Below are 24,844 nucleotides of genomic sequence, written 5' to 3' on the forward strand. Positions count from 1 at the left end.
AAGTTACAAAACTCAAATTTAATGAATCCATGAAGTATAAAATGATTTCTGTATGTTAAAAAACATTCAAAAGATCTACTTCTCAAGTTAATATGATAGGAATGAATAATAAATGTTTATAAATGTCAATAAACAATACGGTAAATTATATGTAATTATTTCATCATGGAAGATATAATTTACTTCGTACCTGTATATGATTTACATCTCCCAACTTACTTATGCTCCGAGTACGATCAATTTTTACACCCCACACCAGGGCGGGCTACTAACCGATAAGTTGGTATATCAAGGATTCCAACATGCTCATTCAACGTCAGATTCCATGGTCGTTTCAATGATCTTGTTGCCAAACATGACCAATCACTGGGTCGTTTTTAAAGCTGACGTTTTTCATACCAATTGTAAGGTCACTTTTTAATGTGACTCCTACCTGAGGCAGAACGTAGGACTTACGGCGGACGTGACTGGTCATCAGGGGGTGCTAACTCCACCTGGACACCTTTTACCACCACTGTAATTCTTACGGGTCCGTTTTACAGCCCCTCTTTAAAAAAATTGTATGGATTATCGATTGACGTTCACTGATTCGATATGTTCACAATTTACATCCTATCTGCAAAATCCGCAAAAATGGATAACTACAGAATAAACCCATTAAATGGTTATTATGTTTAGATTTCGTCTCTGTCAATGACACATACATGTTAAAAACAACAATAGGGGCCACAGAACAGGACCTTTTTAATAGGGAACACTCAGTTTCAAGATACCTAAATGTCTCTGTATAACGTTCCTTTAGTTTCAACTGTGAACTATACCTATTTCTTTCAATGAGGAAAGCACCCAAATATACCCATTGTGATTTATTCCTCTTTCTTTCTTACAAACTGCTTTAATGAAGAGCGCACCGTGATTGGCCCACTATGAACTAGGTCTATTTCTTTCTTTCAGACTGCTTTAATGAAGAACGCACCGTGATTTGCCCACTATAAAATACATAACTTAATGTAGAACACGCTTTGATCTCCCGACTATGATCTATGCCTTATTTTCCCTTTTCAGACTGCTTTAATGTAGAGCGCGCTTCAAGTTGTCCATTGTTCTGTCCTATGAATTACGCTCCATTATGTGGTACGGACGGCAAAACCTACAGTAACGAGTGTGAACTTCACGTCTCCAACTGCCTGTATGTAACTGTTTTTTGATAAGCTTCTATGGTTCCTTCCTAACCTTGGGGGTTATACCGTATAAGTGGAAATTTTAGCGAGAAGCAAATTTAGCGATTTGTCCATAAGAATTAGTATTTTATTTTTAGCGAGATGAAATTTTAGTGATTTTAAAAAGCTCACTTAAGAAGCTATTACAAATAAAGCGCAATTAATTTTTAGCGATATTTAATTTTAGCGATCTTGGCACCCTCGCTAATAATGCCAAAATTAAATCCTCGCTAAAATTTCTGCTTATACTGTAATTTGAACAAGTTTTGATGCCCACTACTTGAAGACGCTTCCATATAAAAACGATTTATCACGGATTTGCTTTTTTGAAAAAGATTTTCTTATGTATTCTATGTTAAACTCATGTTAAACTCATTATGATTTGAACAAACTTGAAAGTACACTACCTGCACATGCTTCCATATTAATAATACAAAACAAGCCTTTGCTTTTATTCTAAGTATTCCTATGTAAAGACTTTGATCTCCCATTTTTTTAATAGAGAAGCATCTACAGGTAGTTCAAATCATGACACGGGGCAAGGGAGAAATATTAACGTTTTTTTTTTACATATGCACATTTATATTCCAGACACAAAACCCAAGTTACTAAAGATTACAATGGTATGTGTGGTGGCGATGCTCTTCAACCAGTAGCTGTGTCACGCTGATTGATAAATAAATCGGCATTATACAGCTGAAAAAAATACGTGTTTGTCTTTTCAGTGAAAGATATGGAAATAACGAACAGTACTCAAGATCAAAAGTCCATAAAACAATGCAAAGTAGAAGGATAACAAACACAGACCTCAAAAACATCAGAGATGGGATCAGGTGCCATGGAGGAGTGAGCATCCCCAGCCGACCGGTCACACCCGCCGTGTACTCCTTGTAATGATCGGCAAATAACGGAATTTAAAATACGTCATTTAAATAAGACTGCTGAAATTCTAGTTTCATCAACTTGTTTGTCAATAATTTACCTCGTTTTAGAAATTGTTCATACGTAGAGCATGCTCTTGCGTATGGAACCAACTGAGATAAATATAAACTCCTTATTCAGGTGATGAAGGTATATTGCTGTTAGGGAAGTTGACGATTGTAAAGTTAAAGACATAAAGTTTATCATACAGCTTGGTTGTTAAGTTAGCATTAACGTGTTGATATTTTTCAAGTAAAATATAATATAAGACAGATGTGCCAGACTCTGTGGTATCTTTTTACAAGCTCATCGGGATATATCGTATCGACATGAGAATGGAAATTACCATTGTTAATTGGCAATACATATTCGATATATCTAAATGTTGAATTGAAGGCCACAGTAAGTAAGTTTTTTCTTCTTTTCACGCATAAGATTTTTGTACCAATTCTGCTTCATCTGAATACAAAAATAGGTCTGCTAATAACGGGTGCAATAAGTACCCATGGGAATTCCAATAGATTGTAGGGAGACCTAGTCTCCAAAATCCACATAGATATTTTGAATTAAAAACTGAAGCATTTTTTACTGTTAACTTCAGAGTATTTGTGTGTACAATCAGGATGTCTTTAACAAAATAATTTTGCAAATGAACAATGACAAGGTAAGTAAATTTCCGAGTTCCATTTGTATTGAAAAAGTAGCCGTCAATGATATCAAAATGCCTGGACTTTAATTTATCGTGGGAAATGGCTCTGTATAAAGTTGAAAGTCGTAAGTTTTTAAGCTGCTGATTTTGGTAAAATCATGTGATTTCAATTTGTCCAAACGTTCCTCGGAATTTTTAAGTATTTATATTTGATTTGACCACTTTTCAAATATATGGTTGCACATGCAGGACTCCTGACTTTTTTCCTTCACTACTGTTAATATCTTAGTGAGGAGTAAGGAAAGAGGCTTGGTTGAACATTTCGTTGAACCCACTATCTTTGTTTGTAAGGATTTTTTGAAGTTTCGGAATCTAATATAGATATGGGGATTCAAATTTATTCTGGTTCTCTCAACTTCTTTGGGATCTTAAAAATATTCAAAACTGACATATGATTTGGAATAATTTATTCCTTAGAAAAGGAGCTATGAGTATAAGTTGGATTACCACTTGTAGAATTAAATCCAAGTTCTTCTAAAATACAATTTATATAATGAGCATTACAAACAAAGACAATGGCAATGGGACCACAGGCAATCTTCATTCAATCAGCTGCCTATATTTATATGCCTGTTTTTCTCATTCAGAGGAACAAATCTAAATGGTGCTACCCTTTGTTGTCTTTAAATAAACAATTAAACAAAAAGTAAGCTGCTCACACAAATGCACATGTTCTAGGTTAATTGTTTATCACCAAAGGCTTGATGTGATTGGACTAGAGATAAAAAGAACATCCAGGATATGAAATTCTCCCCGAGAGACATGGCCACAGTCAGTGTACGACCATATGAAGGGTAGACAAGATAGGAAAGCCCTATTACCTCTCGCTTAACTTAAAGTCCAGTCAGATATTGCATATCGCTGCTATTCCATTCCTACGTCGATACGATATATGCAGGAGTGCTTGAGATAAAAGATACCACAGACTCTGACACATCTGTTTCATACTTTGACATTTTACTTTAAAAAGACGTTAATGGTATACTACCAACCAGGTTATATGATAAACGTGACGACTTTAACTTTTCTATCGTCAACTTCCCTTACTTATGCAGCAATATACCTTCATCACCTGCATACGGAGTAAATATCTCAGTTGATTCGATACGTAAGAGCATCCTCTACGCATGAACAATTTTAGAAACGAGGTAAATTTTTGACAAGCAAATTGATGAAACAAGAATATCAGCAGTCTCGTTTAAAGTAATCATTTCGTAAGTTCTATGGTCGATACAAAGACCTTGTCAGCAAATACAATTTATCATTGAGTCAAATGCTGACTGACGTTTTTCATACCAATTGTTAGTCCAGTATTCATGCACTAAAATGACGACAGATTTTCCCATTATTTCACGATCATGACAATGAGCACACGGCGGGTGTGAGCGGTCAGCAGGGGATGCTCACTCCTCCATGGCACCTGATCCCACCTCTGATGTTTTGGAGGTCCGTGTTTGCTCTGTTCTTGTTTTGTATTGTTTTATGGACTTCGAGATTGAATACTGTTCGTTATCTCCATATCCTTCTCGGATACGCGAACTTTGGGTTATTTTTCGTTTCATTTGTTTATCCTTCTTTGATTCAAACTTCACAGAATGATTTTTTTTATCAATTTTCCATTCAATGACTCAAAATTAAAACAAATTAGTGACAACCTGTTAAAATGTCAAAAGTTGGTGAGTGCATTGTACTGGCCCAGTCCTTCGTGGGAAGATGCCATCAAATTTTCGCTAATTCTTAAGTATCTCCCCATTATAATAATATAATTATAAACCTGAGTGCAATGAACCTTAGTTGCAAGTTTGATTGAAATTGACCCAGTGGTCTTGAGATATCTTTAAAAACCTACAAACAAAAAGAAAGTATGGCGAAAGACAAAATGTGACCAAACGCACTAGATCACATGAGCTTTCAGCACAGGTGAGCCAATAAGGTGAAAATGAGGAAACTCATACCTGATTTGTAAGTCAATAATATCAAAAATCAAGTCATCAAGTACAACCACGGCAAAGCAAAACTTTGGAAAACTGAATTATGAAAAAGAAAATTTTTTAAAAATCAATTAATAGGTGTATATCTTTTGTAACAATTAGCAAGGACACTGGAACTTGAAAAAAAAGAAAAAAAAAACAAAACAAATCAGCTCAATATTTACTAAAGAATAAAAGGGAAGTGTCTACTACATCATTCAATATCAAAGAACATCAGCACTTATATGTATTATATTAATAACTGGTTCCACTTCTCGCGGCTCATAGAAGAAGAGACCGTAAAATTTACAATTTTCTTTACCCAACTGCTTCATACTACAATAACAAAACCAAAGTGTTTTTTATTCCAGAAACCAAATATACTTTTAAACAATTTCGACAGGAAGGTCCATACGTTTAACCTCTAAAGTACGCTCGTTATAAGCTAAAAGAAAGAACTCCATTAATTTAAGTGTGAAATCACAAGACCGTCTCGGATTTTAAGTGTTTTATAACTTGAGACAGTGTATGTTTTTATCTTTGCTCTATTTTCCCACATCATTTCATCTCGAGAAAACCCTTCGACAATCTTCACAATTGTGCTGTAAACACACTATCAATGCTCAGCCTATTCTCAGTCACTCATGTTCATCAGATGTAACAATTAATTCCAGCATTTTTTCAATTGGCTGAGAATTCCAAGTTCCTTTTAATGACCCACTCTTGAATACAAGTTTGGTATAAAACCTGCATTTAGTGCTTATAGAATACTATAGAAAATGTGATCATGAAATCCACTATTATCATTACGATTGTGTTCGTCACTATGGTCCATACGAAGGCCCAGTCTCCCCTCAAAGACAACAACTCTACAGGGCTGGATCTTAATTCAATAAACGCCGAAAACGTGGACATTGTTAGACAACTTCTGAACCAAGAAACCATTATTAGGATGACCTTAGTGAAAAATGTCCATACTTTGATGAAAGACATGCTGAGTTTACAGGAAAAACTCTCTGAGGCTGAAGTTGAAATCTCCTCCCTGAAGAAATCGACTGATAGCGAACTTACCGATTTGAAAAACGAAGTGATGCTGCTGAAACTCGAAAATGGTTTGCTGAGAAATATAACAAATGTTCACGAAGAAGAGCTTGAAAATTTGAATATTAAGCTGGAAAACGTTTCAAATACACTGGCAGACATTAAAATTGAGGTAAGGTTTTCGTCGCTGACACTTCTAAATCTAAACACACGTACGTTTGAAAAGGAAAAGGAAATAGAGGAAGTGGCTAGGTCTGTAGAAAACGTCAAGGTAGAATTAGCAGACATAGATCAAAAGAAATCAGCTGCAATCTCCAAACTCAAAAAAGATCAGGAGCTTCTATCTGGTAAGTATTCTTATTCCAGCTTTTTAAACAGTAAGGACATTTTATGGAGCCCCTTAACACAGGAAATCAGAAAAATAATTTTGTAACAATTATCGAGGTTTTTTTTGTATAAACTTTTTGTTTTATTCTGTATTTCATTATTTATTATCTATTTATTTATTTTTTTGCATGCATTTATATACATTTTATGCACTGTATATTAAATGATTAACTATTTTTTTTTTACACATTTTTAGCTCACCTCAACGAAGTTGGGGGGAGCTTATGTGATACCCTCGGCGTCGGCGTCGGCGTCGGTGTCGGCGTCGGCGTCGGCGTCCCAGGTTAAGGTTAAGTTTTTTGGAGCAGTTTTCTTTTTAATTACTTCTGTGTCCTATACTGATTAGACATGCATGGAAGATGGTTCTAGTGTGTTTCATTGTACCAGTCAAAGTTTCAGATGCTGCAATTTCAGCAAAGGAATTACCAGGTTAATATTTTTGGAGCAGGTTAACATTTTTGGTGCAGTTTTTGGTGTGGGTTTCATTTCCAAGTAACTATAAGCCCTATGTTGACCAAACTTGCATGGATGATACATCTAAGGATGCATACTACCGGGCTTGCTTCGGATGCTGAATTTGACCTACATTTTCCGGTTGAGTGAACAGGTTAAAGTTTTTGGTGCAGGTTTCATTTCCAAGTAACTATGAGCCCTATGTTGACCAAACTTGCATGGATGATACATCTAAGGATGCATACTACCGGGCTTGCTTCGGATGCTGAATCTGACCTACATTTTCCAGTTGAGTGAACAGGTTAAAGTTTTTGGTGCAGGTTTCATTTCCAAGTAACTATAAGCCCTATGTTGACCAAACTTGCATGGATGATACATCTAAGGATGCATACAACCGGGCTTGCTTCGGATGCTGAATCTGACCTACATTTTCCAGTTGAGCGAACAGGTTAATGTTTTTGGTGCAGGTTTCATTTGCAAGTAACTTTAAGCCCTTTGTTGACCAAACTTGCATGGATGATACATCTAAGGATGCACACTACCAGGCTTGCTTCGGATGCTGAATCTGACCTACATTTTCCGGTTGAGTGAATAGTTAAAAAGTTTTTGGTGCAGGTTTCATTTCCAAGGAACTATGAGTTCTTTAATGACCAATCTTGCATAGATGATACATCTAAGGATGCATACTTCCAGGCTTGCTTCGGATGCTGAATCTGACCTACTTTTTGTGGATGAGTGAAAATGTTAGTTTTGATGCATGTTTCATTTCCAATGAACATTTCCAATAAACTATGAGCCCTATAATGAGCAAACTTGCATGGATGATACATCTAAGGATGCACACTAATGGACTTGCTTCGGATGCTGAATTGGACATACATTTTTCAGATAATAGACAAGGTAAAAGTTATGGTTGCAGGTCTATTACCAAAAACTATAAGGCTTATATAACATTGTATAAACCAAACTTGCACAAATGCTGCATCAAGAGATGAAAACTCTCAAATTTGCTTCAGATGCTGGATTTTCATTACATTTTCATGAAGAAGAAGTAGTTTAAATTTTTTATGTAGGTCTATTTCAAAGTATCAGATCAAAATTGCTTTTAAAAATATTTTCATTTTTGGAATGTATACTTTTTGTTGGTTAATTGTGTGACTTTGCCTTACTTGAAGACAACATTCGTTGAGGTGAGCTCTGTAATCTCTGATTACCTATGTTTATATATTTTTTTCATCTGTTTTAGTGAATGTGAACAGCTCGATGGACAATTTTAAGTCTGCCCTGAGGTTGTCAGAGATGGAACAGTTAAAGTTGTCTGCCGCGGTATCGTCCTTGGAACTGCTGAGAGTGAACTTAACAAACCATGATCATGGTACTCATTATTTAAATACATGTAATGCTGATTAGGATTAAAATTTTCCTTATCTATGATCTAATCAATTATCACCAGAAAACACTCTAACACAAAGATTTATTGCATTTTCATGTTTCTATTTCTAAGATCAAGCTACGAAAGTGGCATTTACTGCGGGTGCTACCTCAAGCAACAAAAGTTGGAGAAGTGGAATTTTAGTTTTCGATAAAGTCATCTTGAACATTGGAAGCGGATATAACCCCAGTACGGGAGTTTTTACGGCCCCGATAGAAGGAAACTATGTCTTTTATGTCAGTGCTGTGGAGTTTTCTAACCATTATCTCGGAGTGTTTATTGAAAAAAATGGAAAACATCAGGTGAAATTAATCGGCGATTCTAGTGCTCAATTCCAGACGGGTACAAACATGGTGATATTAAGTCTTAACCGGGGAGATGCTGTGTGGGTCAATCATCACTCCAAAGGCGGTAGCGGTTATTTTAGTGAATCAATTCCAGTTACAACCATTTCTGGGTTTCTCATTTAAAGTACACTATTTCCATCGACAATTTTTTATTTTCTTAGCATTTAATGATTGAATAATTATGTACATTTCTCCATTAGTAAATTGCAAATTTCTGTATGGTGTATTTTTAAACTTTCAGTACATAAGGTTACTAGTACTTTATGCATGTACAATTCAACTTTCGTATTGCAGTCTTGCTTTACATGACAAAACTCATTTATGAAAAGAGGACACACCTTTTTAAGTAACATCTAATTCTATATGATTCACTACTGTTAATATCTTTGTGAGGAGTAAAGAAAGAGGCTGCATACGAAGTTTATATCTCTCACTTGATTCGATACGCAAGAGCTTGCTCTACGTATGTTCAATTTCTGAACTAATTTTTTGCTTTTTTTTAGCCACAGTGCTCAGGTGAGCGATGTTGCCCAAGGGCTTCGTGTTTGTCAACTTATGAAAAGCCAAATTTGATTTGTGCTTCTCGATGAAGAAACTAGCCCATATAGATAAAATACCACCAACTGATAGAATAAAATTTGTCGGTAGTCCAGCGATCACTTATGGACTTAGAGTTAAGACCCCTGGCGTTGTATCTATAACTTGTTTTTCAACAAATATCTTGTAAATATCTTAATATTCCACCTCTGGTGATTTAGAGTTTTTTGTGTTTGCTCTACTCCTGATTTGTATTGTTTAAGGGACGTTTAAGCTTGAATACTGTCCACTATTTCCATATTTCACTTCATTTTTTTCTAAGCATTCTGATTGGCTCAAACTTCATCACATGATTCAGTAGAAGACTTATGTTACTTTTTATTGATTCTGAAAAGAATATTGACTTAATGTTTCTACAAATAAAAAATTACAAAAATACTGACTTCACAGTACTAAAAGCTAATATAACTTGATGTTAAAGCAAACGTGAAGCAATGCTTTAAGGTTTCATCAAAGGTCAACATGTCTAAAAACTTATTTTTACAATAGCTCCAAAACAATGTGAGGTATAATCTTGTAACTTTTACAATTTATACATATAGAATTGATTAACAGGTAGAAAGTATCACTTGAAAACAAATATTTTTTAAAAAAATATTTTTTGAGAAAATTGTATTTAAAAAATGTGCATATTTAAAGAAAAATGCATCTGCTTAATTTTGTCCTTTTTGTGAAACCATCATTGCAGAAATAATGTATGTTTATCAATGAAGGGCAAGTTGGACATGAATGGTCTCTGAAAGGCTGTTGTTAAAAGCATGGCATATATAAAGGCACAGACCCCTATAAAATTTGCCATTTGCAATGTACTTTCAGTTTCAAGTCAACAACTTTCCAGAGGATACGGAAGTCCAACTTGCCCTTCATTGATTAACATTTATTATGTTCCCCAAACGAAGTTGGGGAACATATTGTTTTTACTCTGTTTCTTATTATTATTATTATTATTAAGGTCTTCCGTCTTCACGGAAGACCTTATAGTGATTCTATTGTTTCTTATTAAGGTCTTCCGTCTTAACGGAAGACCTTATAGCGATTCTATTGTTTCTTATTATTATTATTATTATTTTTCTAATGCGATTTCTCAAAGACTACTGGATGGAATTACATGAAATTTTCAGGACAGATGTTTTGTTAAATGAATTTGATACATCTGAGAGATTTTTTTGAAATTCGCTTCCGGTGCCAAGTTACAGACCTTTTTCTGATTTCTTTTGTCCACGGATTTTCTCAAGAACGGTAAAAGATATCAATGTGAAAATTTCAGATATTATAGATGATGATAAATACTATCCAGGACGCGACTTTTCGTTTGTCGTCATTACTTCCGCTTGCTACCGGAAGCTAATTTAAAAAGTCTAATTTTTTAGATTTTTTTGTTTTTCAACATTTTTTGTTTATTTTTTGTATGTTAATAGAAACCTTTCTTATAATGCTTACTATATATTTTGTTTGAATATTGATAAATCTAAACTCTAGATATTAGCATTTTAAAATTTGAAGCGTTTCAAAATGGCCGCTCTCTCTGTCAACTCCGACATTTCGCAATAGGGGTTTACTGAGGCAGTCGAGCATTTGCTTGAACGAAAGTAACAGACAAATGAAATGTAAAGGAATACTTGGATTTTCATGTTGTAGTAACGTAACAATTCTGTGTCAAACTAAATTCTTCTAAATAAACGTCTTCTATAATTGGTTTTGGTTGATTCTCAAAGTAGAAAAAGAAAAGACTAAATGTGCAAATGAAATTCGATACCTAATATCTTCTGATTGCACCACGGAAAAGCAGCTCATTAATCATTGTTATAAGTAATATTTTTTCAAGAAGGATATCAATGAATACAGTAAGTATAAAACTTACTCACTGTTTTCCCCATGCACACTTGTGCCATATTAAACTAATAAAAAAGACAAAATAAGATAACCTTATTTTTTTAAAGATCGCTTAATAGAGTTTATATTAACATTATTGTCTCAAAGATTTTATTCAAGTTATTGAGCACAAACAATATCCAATTCCTTGACCGTCGTAAGGCGAGTCATTTTTTTTTTTGCGAAACATTTCAATCTCTTCATGAATGTTTTTAACTAATCGGGATAGTTCACTTTAGCGAGTTCACTTTAACAAGAAATTCTAAAAAAAAGTTAAAATTCATAGCCGTTTCACTGTTTTAGTGTTACTTCCTTATATACTAAATGGAGTTTGTGAAATGTATTAAATATACTTTCTAATCATCAAGTTTTATGCTAAATGAACGGTTTTTTTTTTATTTCATTAAAGCTATCACACCTATTAAATAGAACATTCCAAGGAAAAGGCGCGAAGATTAACTCGTGGCGTTTGGCGCGAATTTATGAATAGTGACTAGCTTTCATAATTCTAAGACAAAAGCACTGTTATACAGAGGTATATACAAGAAGATTTAGAGCAGAGGTCCCGACAGATTACGTAATATTTAGCGCGTTGGATTTTCATGCTGCCGACTTGGATTCAATCCCCCTTGCGTGTAATATTTTTTTTACCTTTTCATCTAGATTTTACAAGGGTTTTTTTTCGGAATCAGACGGAAGACCTCTCGTTGCTAGCAACGAGATCGTATCTAGTTATTATTATTATTTTTCCGCCCATCTAATTTTGTGCACGCGATTTCTCGAATACTACTGGATGGAATGACGTGAAATTTTCAGAAATGATGTGTCGTAACATGAATTTAGTATATCCGAGAGAAAATTTGGAATCTCACTTCCGGTGCCAAGTTAGGGACAATTTCCTGAAATAAAAATGACATTTTGTCCGCGATTAAACTCAAAAACGGTAAAAGATATCAACATGAAACTTTCAGGGATTATAGATCGTGATATATACCATCCAGGACGCGACTCTTTGTTCGTCGTCGGTACTTCCTGTCGTTAGGAGAAGCGAATTAAAAAAAATCGCATTTTCTAACTTTTTTGTTCTTCAATATTTTTTATCAATTTTTGGAATGGTAATAGAGACTCTTTGATTGATGCTTACTATGTAAGTTGTTTGAATATTGGTTCGTCTGAACTCTAGATATTAACATTTGAAAATCTGAAGCGGGACCAAGATGGCGGCTCTCTCTGTCAACTCCGCCATTTCGCGAGTAGGGGTTTATGGAGGTAGCTGAGCGTTTGATTAAACGATTCTGACATAAGGATACATGAAATATAAAAAACTACTTCGACTCTCACGTAGTAGTGAAATGGTTGGAGGAGTTACCTCCCGTTACTTGTTTATATTGTAATAGATAATCAATGTAAATATTGTAATTAATTGGTCAATTGACAAAAGAATTATACAAGTTTTATTGATAAATGATGTTCTGTTAGAAAATAATAATAGTGTTGCCAAAAGAAAGGCAGTCTGTGGTATTTTATCAATATGATATCTGATAACTTTTTATCATTGATTAAGTTGAGGTACAAGGGGGCAGTACAGCCAATTGGCGTGTGTCTTCACTTTGGTACAGAAACCAATTAGTATATCGATCAAATGGGATTGTGCAAAGTTGCTGTAGTCAGTGACTAGTTAAAACATAGCTTTGTGACGTTGGCTATAGGTTTGTCATTAGGACAGAGAAGCTCTTACAAAGTTAAATAGTGTGTAAGTATATTGTAGCTACTTGGCTAGAGTTATATAGGCAACTTGGTAAGCAGTAAGACACCAGGCAGGTGTTAAAGGCTAAATCAAGAGGCACCAGGCAGGTGGCTGTTGACTTATATAGTCAGTTGTATGGTGAGGCAATTGTCATATGGCACCAGGCAGGTGCCGGTATTAACTGAAGGTATATAAGTGTACAAAGCACTTAGGTCATTTGATTTAAAGACACCAGGTAGGTGTCATATTATTATCTGTAAATATTGCATTCAATCATATCCCCATTAAAACTCGGTAATCCGAGCACGGACCTACTGACCGCTCAGGTCCGACACATTACAGTAGTAAGTTGCAACTGAGTGTCAATCTTAAAACTTAATTTCCGTTTCACTGCTTTAGTGTAACTGGGCTAGATACAATATGTAATGTGTATAATGAGTTACATATACTTTCTTAACGTCGAAATAAAATAAAGGCGCTAAGAATGTTTTATTTTTAAAATTTAATTAAAGCTATCATACCTATTTAATAGATCAGTCCAAAGAAAAGGCGCGAATGTTTACTCGTGGCGTTTAGCGCGAAATTATGAATGCTTTTTATAATTCTTAGACAGGTGAACTGTTGCAAAAGTATACACAAGTATGTTTAGAGCAGTACTCTCAATAGCTTAATGGTTAGCGCGTTGAGGATAAAAAAGTAAAAAAAAAGCGCATTCACGTTGGCGACATGGGTTCCATCCTCCTTGTGACCAAAATTTTGAATCTCTTTTCAGCTCGATTTTACGTGGGTTTCTTTTCCTAAAACGGACGGAAGACCTCTCGTTGCTCGCAACGAGATCGTATCTAGTTAAGGTCTTCCGACTTCCTTCGGAAGACCTTATTGTTTTCCTTCTGTTTTTTATTATTATTATTATTATTATTATTATTCTATTTTCATAGTACAGCCGATATCTCGGCTATGCGTGGATAGATTTCAACGATTTTCTCATGGAAGATGCATCATGTAAATATCTCCAGACGTGTTTTTCATTTTTTCAAAATTCACTTCCGTTCGTGATTTTTGGGGATTTTTGTATTTTTTAAAAGGCATTTTGTCCAGCGGTTTTCTCGAGAACGGCTAAAGATATGAAAGTGAAACTCACTGAGGTGATAGAACATTGAACTCCATTATGGGGAACGACCTTTATTTTTCGTCGTCGGCACTTCCGGTCGCAAACGGAAGTGAATTCAAAAAGTCATATTTCTCAACTTTTTTGTTTTTAAATAGTTTTCTTAGGGATTTACAGGGTTTACAGGATGTCTTATGAGAATTCTAAATATGTGTTCAGTACCGTGATGCGTGCATATATTGAAAAGATATGACCCAACCAAACTTTGTCACACTGTCGGGGGTTCGAATCCCGCTGGGGGCGTTGCAAAAATTTTTTCTTTGTTTATGTCTTTTTTCAGTTGCAAATGATTTTTATCTCTTTTATAACACGTATGGAATATTTTGCCGAGTTTTAAAAGCTATTTTCTGAGATATTTTGAAAAATACCTGTAATTATCATGATGTATGTTGAGAGGCTGCTATGAATAAACCTACACAAATAAATATATTCTGAAATCTATTTCATGGGATGCCGCAGCATAGAACTCTAACAAAAAATCGGTCGGAAGACCTGCTTGTTGCTCTAGCAACAAGAACGCATCTAGTTAAGGTCTTCCGTCTCCAACGGAAGACCTTATTGTTTTCGTTCGGTTTCTTTTTCCCTATTATTATTATTATTTTTTTTCTTACCGATTTTGTGCACGCGATTTCTCAGAAACGGCTGGACCGATTCTCACCAAATTTTCAGATCTGATAGATATTTATCTGAACCTTGTCGGAAATTTTTCGTAAGTACGTCGTCACTTCCGGTCGTGAGATATGGACGATTTTCTGATTTTTAGAGGGTCAGCTTGTCCTGAGATCTCCTCCTAAACGACTTAAGATATCGACTTGAGATTTTCAGTGAAGGTGGAGGAAGGATAGTAGATGTGACATTTTGCATATAGAGCTTTCCAGGTAAAAAGGCATCGACGCCCGCCTGGGATCGAAAAATAGCCTCATACTCATCTCGCAAAAATTGACACGTTTTCTTTTATATCTTTTTACCTGTTAATATTTTGTTAAGACATATATAATAAAAAATGTGCAATATAGTAAGGCCTTTCATTTGATATCAAGTAAACGGGGTTAGTCCTTCAAATTAGGGGCATAGAGGGGCCAAAAGTCTCTCGTCTTTAACTTTTTTGCTTTTCAATCTTTTCAAATTATATTAGTATAGTTGATAGAAACATTTCTTATTAGGCTGAATATGTAATTCGTTTGTAAATTTATAAATTCAAACTCGAGATATTAACTTTCAAAAATCTGAAGCGGGAACGAAATGGCTGCGGTCTTTGTAAATTCCGACACTTCGCAATAGCGGTTAACAGAGGCAGCCGAGCGTTTGCTTGAACGAAAGTAACATAAGGAGCAATAAAATGTGTAGGGATACTTGGATTGTCACGTCGTAGGTTCGTTGCAATTCTGTGTCAAACTACATTCATAATCCAAGGTCTCCTTACAAGTCTTCTTTAATTGGTTTTGGTTGTTTCTCAAAGTAGAAAAAAGAAAAGAATTAATGTGCAAATTAAGTACGCATTGATGATATTATCTAAATCAAAAGGATTTAATCAAAAGAGAAAAGGCATGATTCCATGATGTTTTATCAAAGATCATAGTCAAAGTCATATCTCATCTTATCGAAAATTCGGACGGAAGACCTACTCGTTGCTCGCAACGAGATCGCATCTAGTTATTATTAAGTCTTCCGTTCACAACGGAAGACTTATAGTGTTTGTATTGTTTCTTTTTAAGTCTTCCGTTCACAACGGAAGACTTATAGTGTTTGTATTGTTTCTTTTTATTAAGGTCTTCCGTTTCCAACGGAAGACCTTATTGTTTTCGTTCGGTTTCTTTTTCCCTATTATTAGGGTCTTCCGTCTTCAGCGGAAGACCCTTCTATTATTCTTATGTTTCTTTTTCACTTTTCTTATTATTATTATTATTCTTTTTTTCTGCACAAATTTTGTGCAGAAGATTTCTCAGAGATGGTTGGATGGATTTGCTTCAAATTTTCAGAGATGTTGTAGGATAATCTGAAGTTTATACCGGCTGAAGGATTTTGTGAAAATCACTTCCGGTCTAGAGTTATCGCCCTTTTATCAAAATTTAGAGGACCTCCTTGTCCGTTCATTTTCTCGAAAACGGCTTGAGCTAGAGCGCTGAAATTTTCAGTGATGATAGAGGACATGTCCCCATGTTACTGGGAGTTTGGATAGTTTCCGGAAGTATCTAGTATGGAAGCTCGGTAGGGGTCAAAATTTAGGACACAAATCACGAGTGATTTTTGGAGACATTTTGCATCATATCTTTTAAAGTATAAATATTTTGTAAGAACATACTGAACATCATTTGTGCAGAACAACGAGATCTTTCAAATGATATCAAGAAAAAAACGCTGACTCATCACATTAGGGGCAGAAAGGGGCCAAAAGTCTTTAATCGATAACTCTTTATCAGTTAATATTTTGTAATATAATACCGAAGCAAAAATGTTTATCTCAACAATCTACAGCTATATATTATAATTTTTATGACGTATGGTACATAATTAGGGGCCACAAGGGGCCAGAAGGCTAAATCTTTGACGTTTTGTATCTCAAAAGTGAGAAATATTTTGAAAAGTAATATTGAACAAAAGATGTTCAAAAGGATGTTCTGAACAATATGCAACCTTTCATTTTTCGCTAAACGTCCCCATTAGAGAGTTGAAGGGTTGGCCCCTAAATATTTCTTTTGCGAATAACTCGAAAACGAAAAAGAATCTCTGAATAGTTGTTGAACAAAAAGTGCTCAAAATCCTAAGGGCTTTAAAATGAAATCCAGAAAAAGGGGCTGGACACATAAATTAGGGGCCAAAAGGGGCTAAAAGTCTTTTTTCGATAACTCTTTAACAGTGAATAATTTGTAATACATTACTGAAGTAAAAATGTTTATCTCAACAATCTACAACAGTATATAATGATTTTAAAGTCGTACATTACATAATTAGGGGCCACAAGGGGCCAGAAGGCAAAATCTTTGACGCTTTGTATCTCAAAAGTGAGAAATATTTTGACAAGTAATATTGAACAAAAGATGTTCAAAATGATGTTCTGAACAATATGCAACCTTTCATTTTTCGCTAAACGTCCCCATTAGGGAGTTGAAGGGTTGGCCCCTAAATATTTCTTTTGGGAATAACTTGAAAACGAAAAAGAATCTCTGAATAGTTGTTGAACAAAAAGTGCTCAAAATCCTAAGAGCTTTAAGATGAAATCTAGAAAAAGGGGCTGGACACACAAATTAGGGGCCAAGAGGGGCTAAAACTCTTTTTGATAACTCTTTAACAGTCAATAATTTGTAATACATTAATGAAGTAAAAATGTTTATCTCAACAATCTACAACAGTATATAATGATTTTAAAGTCGTACATTACATAATTAGGGGCCACAAGGGGCCAGAAGGCAAAATCTTTGACGCTTTGTATCTCAAAAGTGAGAAATATTTTGATAAGTAATATTGAACAAAAGATGTTCAAAATGATGTTCTGAACAATATGCAACCTTTCATTTTTCGCTAAACGTCCCCATTTGGGAGTTGAAGGGCTGTTCCCTAAATATTTCTTTTGCGAATAACTCGAAAACGAAAAAGAATCTCTGAATAGTTGTTGAACAAAAAGTGTTCATAATCCTGAGAGCTTGAAAATGTTATGAAGAAAAAAGGGTTGATCCCTGATATGAGGGGCCAAAAGTCGATTTTAGAAGTCTTTATTGTTCAATGTCTTTTTACAGAATATGGAAAATCATTACTTAAGAATGAGAATCTCAATCAAAATCTGATCTCATCTCATCAAGAATCGAACGGAAGACCCACTCGTTGCTCGCAACGAGATCGTATCTAGTTATTATTATTATTTTTTTTTTTCTTACCGATTTTTGTGCACGCAATTTCTCGGAAACGGCTTGGTCGATTTTCACGAAACTTTCAGATCTGATAGATATTGGTCTGAACCTTATTGGAAATTTTTTATATGTACGTCGTCACTTCCGGTCGTGAGATATGGACGATTTACTGATTTTAAGAGGGTCAGCTTGTCCTGGCAATCACTGAAAAACGAATGAAGATATTGACATGAGATTTTCAGTGAAGGTAGAGGAAGGATTGCTGAATTGCTTTTTTGAGTCTATATCTTTCCAGCGCGAAAGGCGTTGAAGCTCGCCTGAGTTCGTTATTATCATTATTTTTCTGACCATCTAATTTTGTGCACGCGATTTCTCGAAGACTACTGGATGGATTTTCATGAAATTTGCAGGAACAATGTGTTGTTATTGGAAGTTATTTTATCTGAGAGATTTTTTGGAAATTCTTTTCTGGTGCCAAGTTACGGACAATTTTCTGATTTTGAAATGACATTTTGTACGCGGATAATCTCAAGAACAGTAAAAGATATCACTGTGAAACTTTCAGGGATTATAGATCGTGATAAGTTCTATCCAGGACGCGATCTCTTGTACGTCGTCTCTACTTCCTGTCGTTACGCCATGCAAATTTAAAAAGTCGATTTTTTAAAACTTTTTTGTTTTTCAATATTTTCGAATTATATTAGTATGATTGATAGAAAACTTTATAATTAGGTTGAATATATAATTTGTTTGTAAATTTATAAATTCAAACTCGAGATATTAACATTCAAAAATCTGAAGCGGGACCAAAATGGCGGCGGTCTCTGTGAATTCCGACATTTCGCAATAGGGGTTTAAAGAGGCAGCCGAGCGTTTGCTTGAACGAAAGTAACATATGGAGCAATGAAATGTGTAGGAATACTTAGATTGTCACGTCGTAGGTTCGTTGCAATTCTTTGTCAAACTACATTTATAATCCAAGGTCTCCTTACAAGTCTTCTTTCATTGGTTTTGGTTGTTTCTCAAAGTAGAAATAGAAAAGAATTAATGTGCAAATGAAATACAATACCTACTATCTTTTGTTTTGCATCATGGAAACACTTAGCTTAAATCATAGTTATAATTAACAGTCTTTCAAGAAACAATATATATAGTAAGTACAAAACGTGATCACTGTTTTCCCATGCACACTTGTGACATATTAAATTAATAGAAAAGACAACTGTTACGATAAGAAAACAACTTTTTAAAAAGATAACTATTTTTAAAAGACCGTTTAATTGAGCTATATAAACATTTTTTTTTTCAATGCAAGTTATTGAACATAATGGAATCTTATTCCTTGACCTTCGTAGGGCGATCGAGGCATATTTTTTCGGTGAAACTTACCACCTTTTTCATGAAAGTGTAGGTAAGCGGAATGGTCCACTTTCGTGATTAAGAGGAAAATAAAAAAAAAAATAACCATTCATAGCTGTTTCTCTGCTTTAGTGTTATTTGCCTATATACGATATGATACATGTATGTGTTCAATTTACTTTACACACCTCAAAATTTAGGGATAAGAACGCTCTTTCGTTATGTGATTGAAGCTATCACACCTATTTAAATGAACATTCCAAAGGGAAAGGCGCTAAGATTTACTCGTGGCGTTTGGCGCGAAATTATGAATAGTGACCCTCTTTTCATAATTCCAAGACAAATTAACTGTTGCAGAATTATATGTACATACAAGTGAAGTTAGAGTAGTTGTTCAAAAAGCGTAATCGATAAGCGTATTGGATTTTCACGCTAGTGACCCGTTTCAATTACCAGTGTGTCCAAAATATGTTTAATCCATTTCCAGCTCGATTTTATGGGTCATTTTTCGGAATCGGACGGAAGACCTCTCGTTGCTCGCAACGAGATCGTTTCTAGTTATTATTATTATTATTCCTCCCAAATTTTGTGAGCGCGATTACGAAGAGATGGTTGGATAGATTTCGACAATTTTTCACATGATAGTAGGCTGATATATGAAGTTTATATAAAATTCCGTTTTCTGAAAAATTCACTTCCGGTCCGAAGTTATGGCCGAATTTTCAATTTTTAAATGACATTTTGTCCGGAATTTTTCTTGAGAACAAGTTGGGGTAAAGATGTGAAATTTACAGAAGTTTTATATAATGACATTGTCCTTGTTTTGAAGTAGTTTTCGTGCGTTTCTAGTACTTCCTGTCCGCACCGGAAGTGAATTTGTGTTTCGGTCAATTTTTGACTTTTTTGTTTTTGAATATTTTTTCAAGATATTTCTGGGCATTATAGAGATAGATCCATAGAAGCCAAATATATAATTTGTTTAAAATCAGATCACGCGTTTTGTAGATTTCAGCTACTTTCGTTTTGCATTTATAAAATCAAAGTACTGAAAGTACTGACGGAGCTTTTAGTACTTTAAATTACATGAAGGTTATGTTTACATGTTTCTCTTCATAGAAAATCAATACATACACATGATACAGTCCCATATATATTAGGTTGACGACTTAAATTTGCAAAAAAAATCAAAGTACTTTAAGTACTGAGAGGACTGTTTTACATACCAATCTTTTTCTAACTACAGTGTACATTTAGTATAAACTGGCATGTTTTTATACACATAAACTTTAATGTATACAATAAGTAACCTATGGAAGGTATTTTTGTCAGCCAATAAAAATCAAAGCACATGTACCGCAAGGACTGAAAGGATATTTTTTTGTAGTAAAAATCAAAGTACCGTAAGTTCTGAGACATTGTTTTCTAGATACTCACCAATTAAATTTAAAAAAGTTAAAATAAGTTTCTTGAAAAAAAACTGCACACATACAGTATAATAAATGAGGACAACAGATACATTCATTTTTGCAGTAAAAATCAAAGAACTGCAAGTACCGAAAGGAAAAACCTAGTTTCTTTACAATTTTAAAATTATTACCTAATGTACACATTTCTCTACATACAAAAATCAATGCAAACGGTATCATACAGGAACGGAAGACTTTTTTGTTGCCATGGCAACAAGAGTCTAGTTAAGGTCTTCCGTCTTCACGGAAGACCTTCTAGTGATTCTACTGTTTCTTATTATTATTAAGGTCTTCCGACTTCCTTCGGAAGACCTTATTGTTTTCCTTCTGTTTTTTATTATTATTATTATTATTATTATTATTATTATTATTATTATTATTATTATTCTTTTTTCATTGTACAGCCGATATCTCAGCTATGCGTGGACAGATTTCAAAGATTTTCTCAAGGAAAATGCATCATAAGAATATCTCCAGACGTGTTTTTTATTTTTTCGAAATTCACTTGCGTTCGCGATTTTTGGGGATTTTTGTATTTTTTAAAAGGCATTTTGTCCAGCAGTTTTCTCGAGAACGGCGAAAGATTTGAAAGTGAAACTCACTGAGGTGATAGAACATCGAACTCCGTTCTGGGCAACGACCTTTATTTTTCGTCGTCGGCACTTCCGGTTGCAAACGGAAGTGAATTTAAAAAGTCCCATTTTTCAACTTTTTTGTTTTTCAATATTTTTCTTTAGGATTTACAGGGTTTATAGCATGTCTTATGAGAATTCTAAATATGTGTTCAGTATCTTGATGCGTGGATATATTGAAACGATATGACCGAACCAAACTTTGTCCAACTGTTTGGGGTTCGAATCCCGCTGGGGTCGTTGCAAAAATGTTTTCTTTGTTTTTGTCTTTCTTCTTTTGCAAATTACTTTTCTCTCTTTTATTACATGTATGGAAGATTTTGCTGAATTTTGAAAGCTATATTTTGAGATATTTTGTGACATAATTATAATAATTATGATCTGTGTTGAGAGAATACTGTAAATGAACGTAAACGAAAAAAAATCATTCTGAAATCTATTTCTTGTGATGACACAGCATAGAACTCTAAAGAAAAGTGGGTCGGAAGACCTGCTTGTTGCTCTAGCAACAAGAACGCATCTAGTTAAGGTCTTCCGTCTTAACGGAAGACCTTATAGCGATTCTATTGTTTCTTATTATTATTATTATTATTTTTCTAATGCGATTTCTCAAAGACTACTGGATGGAATTACATGAAATTTTCAGGACAGATGTTTTGTTAAATAAATTTGATACATCTGAGAGATTTTTTTTGAAATTCGCTTCCGGTGCCAAGTTACAGACCTTTTTCTGATTTCTTTTGTCCACGGATTTTCTCAAGAACGGTAAAAGATATCAATGTGAAAATTTCAGATATTATAGATGATAATAAATACTATCCAGGACGCGACTTTTCGTTTGTCGTCATTACTTCCGCTTGCTACCGGAAGCTAATTTAAAAAGTATAATTTTTTAGATTTTTTTGTTTTTCAATATTTTTCATTTATTTTTTGTATGTTAATAGAAACCTTTCTTATAATGCTTACTTTATATTTTGTTTGAATATTGATAAATCTAAACTCTAGATATTAGCATTTAAAAATTTGAAGCGTTTCAAAATGGCCGCTCTCTCTGTCAACTCCGACATTTCGCAATAGGGGTTTACTGAGGCAGTCGAGCATTTGCTTGAACGAAAGTAACATAAGGACAAATGTAATATAAAGGAATACTTGGATTTTCACGTTGTAGTAACGTAACAATTCTGTGTCAAACTAAATTCTTCTAAGTAAACGTCTTCTATAATTGGTTTTGGTTGATTCTCAAAGTAGAAAAAGAAAAGACTAAATGTGCAAATGAAATTCGATACCTAATATCTATGATTGCACCACAGAAAAGCAGCTCATTAATCATTGTTATCAGTAATAGTTTTTCAAGAAGGATATCAATGAATACAGTAAGTATAAAACTTACTCACTGTTTTTCCCATGCACACTTGTGCCATATTAAACTAGTGCTAATTGTAACGGGGACCGTTACAGATGTTCCCCAAACGCTCCCCAACTCCCTTTTGGTGCCATATTCCCTGTAGGCTTCATTAATTAAGACAAACTCTATGCATTTGAGACTTTAACAACGTTTACACAGAAGTGTACCAAGTTCATTCAAATTTTAGCATTGCACGCGTGCGCATGTGAATTCATGTGCGTAATGACCATATCATCTTGTCTACACAATCTATATATTTTGATATACTAAATATTAAAGTATTTCATCCAAAAGTATTAAAAAATACGCTTATTCAAGTGTATTTTTGATTTTGCTCATTTCAGGTGCACGCACGTGCATACATGAGCATGGTGACCATACTTACTTGTAGATGTCCATTACATCTATCTATGTTCTAAATCCCATTCTGTTTGGTTGAAAACTAAGGAAGTTATAGCTGTTTAAAGTTTCTGCCAATCAGATTGCAGCGCACGCACACACACGTGTATGCATGTGCATGGTGACCATACCTTCTTGTAGTAGTCCATTATATCTATCTATGTTCCAATTCCCATCCTGTTTGGTTGGAAACCAAGGGAGTTATAGCTATTTATAGTGTCAGCCAATCAGATTGCAGCGCACGTGCATGCACGTGTTTTCATGATAATTGCTATATATCATGCTGTAGGATATCCTAATGCATGGCCATGTTCAAAATTTCAAAGGATTTCGTCAAAAAACAAGAAAGATATTGAGACTTTAGTTTCAGCCAATCAGAGCGAAGCGCACGTGCATGCGCGTGAGATCTTGCTATTTTGACCATGTCATATTGTCTATGCTACTAATATATCCTTATATTATAAGTTTCAAAGCATTTAATCAAAAATTTAAAAAGTTACGCCTATATCAATTAAATCGGTCATTTCACGTGGTGCACGTGCACGCTCTTGCAAGCACGTGCGCGCAAAATGACCTTCGTTCCGCAAATCTACATAACATGCCTACTGACCCTAAAAAGGTTTTACCTAAGTCGGATGTGTAGTTTACAAGATCACTCCCGGACAAAAAAGTACCCAGGAAGAAGAAGAAGAAAAAAAATAATAATAATAATAAGAAACAGAGTAAAAACAATATGTTCCCCAACTTCGTTTGGGGAACATAACTAATAAAAAAGACAAAATAAGATAACCTTATTTTTTTAAAGATCGCTTAATAGAGTTTATATTAACATTATTGTCTCAAAGATTTTATTCAAGTTATTGAGCACAAACAATATCCAATTCCTTGACCGTCGTAAGGCGAGTCATTTTTTTTTTTTTTGCGAAACATTTCAATCTCTTCATGAATGAACTAATCGGGATAGTTCACTTTAGCGAGTTCACTTTAAAATGAAATTTTAAAAAAGTTAAAATTCATAGCCGTTTCACTGTTTTAGTGTTACTTCCTTATATACTAAATGGAGTTTGTGAAATGTATTAAATATACTTTCTAATCATCAAGTTTTATGCTAAATGAACAGTTTCTTAATTTCATTAAAGCTATCACACCTATTAAATAGAACATTCCAAGGAAAAGGCGCGAAGATTAACTCGTGGCGTTTGGCGCGAATTTATGAATAGTGACTAGCTTTCATAATTCTAAGACAAAAGCACTGTTATACAGAGGTATATACAAGAAGATTTAGAGCAGAGGTCCCGACAGATTACGTAATATTTAGCGCGTTGGATTTTCATGCTGCCGACTTGGATTCAATCCCCCTTGCGTGTAATATTTTTTTTACCTTTTCATCTAGATTTTACAAAGGTTTTTTTTCGGAATCAGACGGAAGACCTCTCGTTGCTAGCAACGAGATCGTATCTAGTTAAGGTCTTCCGTCTTCAGCGGAAGACCTTCTTGTTATTCTTAGGTTTCTTTTTCACTTTTATTATTATTATTGTTTTTTTTTCTTACCGATTTTGTGCACGCGATTTCTCAAAAACGGCTCGATGGATTTCCGTGAAACTTTCAGGACTTATGTTACATCACTTGAACCTTATGCGTTTTTTTCTGTTTTGATGACGTCACTTCCGGTCCGGAGTTATCGGCACTTTAATGGTTTTTTAAGGGTCAGTTTGTCCGCACGATTTCTCCTAAACGGCTTTAGATACCCGCTTGATACTTTCAGGTTTGGTAAACCTATGTCTGTAGATTTGCGGAATGTATTTTATTTTTATCGGAAATGCCGCACGTCGGCGCTCGCTGTGGCCCGAAAATAGACGTATCGCGAATTTCAA

General features: G+C 34.5%; 1 protein-coding gene across 1 annotated transcript; it reads left to right on the forward strand.

Moving 5' to 3' along the window:
- Window positions 1–5,471: 5,471 nt before the first annotated feature.
- Window positions 5,472–8,625, forward strand: LOC134266871 (uncharacterized). Its single transcript, XM_062749076.1, has 3 exons — window positions 5,472–6,208; window positions 7,948–8,076; window positions 8,206–8,625. Exons 1-3 carry the CDS (start codon window positions 5,608–5,610, stop codon window positions 8,601–8,603), a joined length of 1,128 nt encoding a protein of 375 aa, XP_062605060.1. The 5' UTR covers window positions 5,472–5,607; the 3' UTR covers window positions 8,604–8,625.
- The last annotated feature ends 16,219 nt before the right edge of the window (window positions 8,626–24,844 follow it).

This window comes from Saccostrea cucullata, unplaced genomic scaffold (genome assembly GCF_032062105.1).
Source record: "Saccostrea cucullata isolate Sc308-1 unplaced genomic scaffold, CSIRO_AGI_Scuc_v1 ctg9750, whole genome shotgun sequence".
NCBI lineage: Eukaryota > Metazoa > Mollusca > Bivalvia > Ostreida > Ostreidae > Saccostrea > Saccostrea cuccullata.